The following is a 6,277-nucleotide window of genomic DNA, read 5'->3' as shown; positions in this document are numbered from 1 at the left end:
CGTTGGGAACCTGACAATTTTTTTATTTAATATATATTTTTTATAATGAAGGCCTAAAATTATTCATTCAAATTATAGAAACTATTTAATGTTTACTTTAAAAAAATAATATACCTTCTACAGTTCTTTTACATCTCATTTTCATTTTTGCTATAATTAGTTTTTTTCTTACTTAGTCAGAGATATAATTTATTTTTAAATAAAATATATAGAAAAAGTGAAAAAAAATGTAATATTAATATATTAAAAAGTATGTGAGCTCAATGTATTATTGAGATAGAGATATTTTAGTGAGAAGAGAAGAGAAGAGATTAATTAATTAATTAATTATTTAATTATGGTTTTTGTATTATATATAGCAAAGAAATGAGAAAAGATAAAGAATAAAAAAGGGAGCAGTAGTAGAAGTGAGAAATAGAGAGAGTGGTGAAAGAAAGAGAGAAGCACCCCACCCACCAAGAACCGAAGCTGAGGTTCGGATGGTGACAGCCAGGCTCGGACCTGACTGAGCCTCTCGAAAAAAGCCAAGGGAGGCACCCTCGAAAATAATGGAGTGTTCCAAAGCAAGAGGAGAGAGAGAGTGAAACAGGGTTTTAGAGAGAGACGCAGCACCAACAACACCAGCCATAGATTAGATGATGGGTCAGATCGTGCGGAGGAAGAAGAAGGGGCGTCCCTCCAAGACAGATCTAGCACGCCGCTCCGCTCAATCTCCGGCAAACTCCCAGCCAGACCTACGACGGAGCCGCCGTCGCCGGAATGTGCGCTACAACATCGACTACGACGACTACCTTGACGAGGAGGATGAGGACGAGGAAGAGGACGAGAGGAGGCGCGAGAAGAAGAAGCTCAAGCTCGTGGTGAAGCTCAACAACCACGAGGAGGAGGACGATGACGAGGACGACGACGCGCCGAGTCATGTAGGGGCGCGTGGGGTGCACGCGCAGGAGGAAAAGGGGGAGGAGGAGGAGGAGGAAGAGGGAGAGGAGGAAGAGGAAGAGGAGGAGGAGGAGGAAGGGAATGAGGAGGCGGAGGAGCAGGAAGAAGAGCGTGAGGTAACAGACACAAGTGCTGAAAATTTTGTGATTAGCGAGAAGAGTGTGTTCAGTGTCCACCTCGGAATTTTTTGATACCAATTGGTCCATAATTGAATTATCTTTCTCTCTCTCTCTCTGTGGTTTTTGTTTCTCTCTCTAGGGCTTTCTCTTTCTCTCTCTGTGTCGGGATTTTGGGGGAGATAACTAACGCGTCAACTGTCAAAACTATCACACACATGCAGACTCTCTCTGATTGTGTTTTCTTTCATTTTATTAACCCTCTTTCTCTCTCCCTGTCTACGACTAGAGATAAGATAACCTAGGACGCCTTGTTGTCTGTCTCTGTCTCTGTCTCCATCGCATCATTTTCTTATATAAACGCAGTATTTGCCTTTTTTGTGGTTTTGGGTTGCGTTATTAATTGTGTGGTTTCTTGTGACAGGCAAAGGGCAGAAAAGTGGATTCTAAAGGGCTCCACTCAGTTTCAGGTGTGTGTGTATAGCGATTTATGGTTTCTGTTGTAATGTAATTCTTATTTGATATTTCACAGCTTTTTACTTGTGTACCTTGTTCGATACTGAAATGGGTTTGCCCATGTTTTTGTTACCGTATCGTCCGCTGTGAGTTTCTAAACTGGGTTCGTTTGTTCTGTTCTGTTTCTAGTGTTAGGAACTCCGTCGAAGCTTCCACCTGGGATTCCGTTGCCTGACAAGAGGACCCTGGAGTTGATCCTAGATAAGCTTCAGAAGTAAGGGGATTTCGATGGACATTTTCTTTCCTCTTGCACTATTTTTGGTTTGAGTTGTGGTGAATGGTTATTATGGCATCTTCAACTTATATTGCTGAATGCTGATGTGATGTCTTTTGGTGAATTGTCAGGAAGGACACATATGGTGTGTATGCCGAGCCAGTTGATCCAGAAGAGGTGTGCGGGCTTTTCTTCCTTTGAATTTTAATCATGCTTTTGGAAGGCAATCTAAGTTGAAAGCTCAAATTATGTTTCAATGCAGCTTCCTGATTATCATGATGTGATTGAGCATCCAATGGACTTTGCCACAGTGAGGAAGAAGTTGGCAAATGGATCCTATCCTACCTTGGAACAATTTGAGGTGTGTAAATCTGTCAACTGTTCATGATGGTTAAAGTTGGGAGAGGTTTCTTTTCTTTTCTGAGATTGTGATTTTTTTTTTCTATTTGATTATAAGTGGGTTGAGAGCCGGAGGGTGCTTGCAATTGGTGTGAGGGGAAGCATTTAAGTGACTTATTTTTCAGTATAATAGAGTCTGTCTCGATTTTACTCACTCGTGTTGACAATGGGATGTTGCTGGAAGTAGCGATTTGTGTGTTTGTGATTGATAGTGGGAAACTTTTGCAGGAGTAAACTAATGATGGGATCGTATGAAATTTAGCACAATTTATTACTGGAGTTTTTATTTCCTGGAAAGGAATATATTTTCAATGTAATGATAGATTGGGTTATGGTTAAGGCATTGACATGGTGTAGCTTGTCTATTTTGGCATGAATAAATGATAGTTTCTTAATTTAGTGGAAATTTTTCCGTTCAGCACCTCAGTGCCTATAGCCCGAAAAATGTCGGGGGTAATATATCCTGGTTAGTTTGTCTGTTGTTTATGGCTCTTGGTTCAACCCTATTTTAGATGATAAAAAGGTGTGCGAGAAGAAAATGATTTTTGTGATTATTGTGGATTTTCTTTATAGACAACCTGTTATCATAATGATGTTTAAGAAATGCAAGAAACGAACTTGTTTGCTCCATCATCTGAACTGAGGAGAATAACACCACAGTATGATTGTTGCCTTTTGACCTAGAGGTTCAAATTTTTGGAAAACAATCTGTTTGTGTGGGGTCAGGTTGTGTGCATCAATCATCCCAAAATTCAGCTAGGCACCTTGTGCACTAGGCAACACTTTATTATCATCTTAACCGGTTTTAAACTGTACGTTGTATGTTGTCTTCCTAGTTGAGTGATATTTTGAAAGGTAAATAACTTTTACTGTATTACATTAAATTTTGATGCAATTGTTGAACGCAGAGTGATGTATTTTTGATTTGCTCGAATGCAATGCAATACAATGCAGCGGAGACTATATACCACAAACAGGTATAGAATTTACTGTTCTTTCTTGAAAAAGGATTTCAAGTAGCTTTTTTGTTGTGCATGCTGTATGATCCCTATATTTGTTTCAGGCAAGATCGATACAAGAACTGGCTAGGAAAAAGTTTGAAAAGTTAAGGTTTGACTTTGATCGCTCTCAGAGTGAGCTGAAGTCTGAACAAAAAACTAGGTCTAATTCCCTGGTTAAGAAGCCAGCAAAGAAGCCACTGGGTCATACTTCACAGGAACCAATTGGCTCTGATTTTTCCTCAGGTGCAACTCTTGCTACTATTGGAGATGTATTGCCAACATCCCATCCAATGCAAGGTGTCGTTTGTGAAAGGCCTGGCAATATTGATGGCCTTGTGGAGGGGAATGCTTTCATTATTGATGCAAATCAAGAGAAAGCAGAAGACTACATATCAGGTATCACAGAAGAGACTAAGCCCTTTCATGCCTTCATTGTTCAATTTTGCTTAATTTCAGTTGGATAATATTACTGTCATCATATAGCTATTCTCTTCTGAGACTGTTGCTTTATTGTTTCAGGGAGGGGTCTGCTCTCCAAGTTGGGAAGGAAACCATCTATGCAAGATGTGGAACGTCGTGCAACTTATAATATGCCTAATCCACCAGTTACTAGATCGGATTCTGTATTTTCGACATTTGAGGGTGAAGTGAAGCAGCTGGTTACTGTATGTATCTAAAGAAGTGAATTCTAATCCTTGAATAAAGCTTTCTTATTTTGTTTAAAGCATCAATGTTGTATATTTTTGGCACCAGGTTGGACTTCAAGCTGAACACTCCTATGCCAGGAGTTTGGCTCGTTTTGCTGCAACTCTAGGACCTACAGCTTGGAAAATCGCTTCCCAGAGGATTCAGCAGGCACTGCCACCTGGTTGTAAATTTGGTCGTGGTTGGGTTGGAGAGTATGAACCACTTCCAACACCAGTATTAAAGCTTGATAATCTTGCCCAACAGCAACCTATTTTGGGGACTAAGATGCAGTCTACTGCTGAGTTAATAAAGGGCGACAAAAATTGTAGGAATGTGGAATCTACCATGGAACATCCTGTTAATGGACCAATCCATGAGGGAAAACAGCCTTCTGTATGTTCTAGTAGTGGGCTTACATCGGATGGCATATCATCTTTGTTTGGTTCTCCTGGATCAAGACCCAACTCTCATGACAATCTCTTTTATCAGCAGCCCAATGTCCAAACTAGGAACCTCAACAAGTCTGAGAACAAGGGTTTGAAACAAGTGGAATTAAACTCTTTACCCTCCAGTGATCAGAATAATGCTAGTCTAGTCGCAAAGCTTACAAGTAATACTCCTGCAGCAGTGCCTAAGCCCAGAGAAATGATACCTAGTAACTTGACTATTTTACCGTCTATGCCTTTCAAGCAGCCAGATACCAACGGAGTTGTTGGTGGAGAGTTGCCCAATGGAAAAGTAAGGAATACCAGTTTAAACAGACGGATGCCTGGTGCATCATCCGAAAGTACATCAAATCAAACAGCTAGATCAGCTCCCTTTGTTTCCCATGGACAGGAGCAGACTCTTAGTGACCCAGTTCAGTTGATGAGGATGTTAGCCGAAAAGACACAAAAACAACAGACTTCTAGTTCATCCAATCATTCCCCTGCTGACACCCCACCAGTGACACCATCAGTTCCATCAGGGCGGAGAGAGGATTCGGGCAATGCTTCAGCAGCAGCTGCCCGTGCATGGATGTCTGTTGGTGCAGCAGGTTTTAAACAAGGACCTGAAATTTCTAGTTCACCCAAAAGTCAGATTTCTGCCGAATCATTGTACAACCCAGCGAGAGAGTTCCATCAGCCCTTTTCACGAATTAGGGGAGAGTTTTCTCCTGGTGGAACGCCTTTCCAGTCTGAGAAGAACAATTTTCCCTTTCAGGGACTTGTACCCCAATCTCAACCTATTCAACCAGTTGGTGCTTCACAGTTTCCAAACAGACCTATGGCTTTCCCTCAAGTAGCAGCTTCTGACCTGTCAAGATTTCAGATACCACCTTGGCGGGGTATCCGACCTCACAGTCAACCAAGACAGAGACAAGAAACACTTCCTCCTGACCTGAACATTGGTTTCCAACCTCCTGGTTCACCTGCAAAACAATCATCTGGTGTGCTGGTTGACTCTCAGCAACCAGACCTAGCTTTGCAACTGTGACATGTTATTGTATTTCTGTTGTGGATGTATCCACAAGATTGACTGATTATGGAATTTCGGCTCCTGTCATTGGACGTCAATTTTGATCCCAAAGGCCTTGTTGAATGAGGAAAAGGCTACCATTTTACTACCTTAGGAAGAGATGAAACCAATTGGGAAGATTGCTTTCCCTTGGATGCTTATGTTGGGGGATCTTATGGATTTCTTGAAAAGGATTTGGCGCTGGGTAAAAATCCAATGAGTTTGCTAGTTTCAGAAATTTGAGTGGATTTGCCAGAGGACAAATTCACGACTTTTCATCTTTTCCAGATGAGGATTACCTAGTGAATGTAGCTTATCTATGTTCTATCCAGGAGCTGAAACCATATAAAACATTAGGAGTCGTTCATGATCAAGCGTTGCTTAGATTTTTCACAATTAGCGGGCAAAAAATCCTGTTGATGATGCCTTGTACATTCTTTACAGATGGTTGAGATTCGGTTGATTTCATTAGATTATGATTACTTGTTAATCTGAATTGATGGGAAGGCATCACTTCTTAGTTCTTAATGCTCTGCTATTATTCTGTACATGTCTCGAATGCAAAACCTCAACTTCTTTTTCCTTGTTTACCCGTTTCTTCAGCTTCAGCATTTTAAGCAGCACCATGCACCCTTTCTGAACTAGGGTTACGGGTGTCTAGTGTAAATTTATTTTTAATCTGAGAAACAGTATGAAAGCTGGAGTGGTTTGATTAGAAGTATCAAATCAAGCTGTTCTAACATGGAAATATGGAGGTTGAATTTGATTATAAAAGGCTGTTCTAGATTGATTCATTTATATGAAATGATCTAAACTTAAAACAGATGGATAAATTATGTTTCTTAATTCTCATAAATACAAATTTATTCTGTTTTAACTTTCTAAAACTGTTAGCTGTAGTTATTGCA

General features: G+C 40.5%; 1 protein-coding gene across 1 annotated transcript; it reads left to right on the top strand.

The window, feature by feature from the left end:
- Window positions 1–414: 414 nt before the first annotated feature.
- On the top strand, window positions 415–5,959 carry LOC114193718. Its single transcript, XM_028083619.1, has 9 exons — window positions 415–1,055; window positions 1,480–1,525; window positions 1,701–1,785; window positions 1,917–1,962; window positions 2,048–2,146; window positions 3,093–3,161; window positions 3,248–3,581; window positions 3,705–3,850; window positions 3,939–5,959. Exons 1-9 carry the CDS (start codon window positions 636–638, stop codon window positions 5,346–5,348), a joined length of 2,655 nt encoding a protein of 884 aa, XP_027939420.1. The 5' UTR covers window positions 415–635; the 3' UTR covers window positions 5,349–5,959.
- The last annotated feature ends 318 nt before the right edge of the window (window positions 5,960–6,277 follow it).

The sequence above is a fragment of the Vigna unguiculata genome, chromosome 8 (assembly GCF_004118075.2).
Source record: "Vigna unguiculata cultivar IT97K-499-35 chromosome 8, ASM411807v1, whole genome shotgun sequence".
In the NCBI taxonomy this organism is placed as follows: domain Eukaryota; kingdom Viridiplantae; phylum Streptophyta; class Magnoliopsida; order Fabales; family Fabaceae; genus Vigna; species Vigna unguiculata.
The sequence above is the reverse complement of the archived record's forward strand: the minus strand, read 5'-3'. Positions and strand labels throughout refer to the sequence as shown.

Coding starts and splice junctions, on each gene's coding strand:
- LOC114193718 (XM_028083619.1), top strand. CDS start 636: ATGATGGGTCAGATCGTGCGGAGGAAGAAGAAGGGGCGTCCCTCCAAG. Junction 1,963..2,047: donor AGCCAGTTGATCCAGAAGAG/GTGTGCGGGCTT, acceptor GTTTCAATGCAG/CTTCCTGATTATCATGATGT. Junction 3,162..3,247: donor AGACTATATACCACAAACAG/GTATAGAATTTA, acceptor TATTTGTTTCAG/GCAAGATCGATACAAGAACT.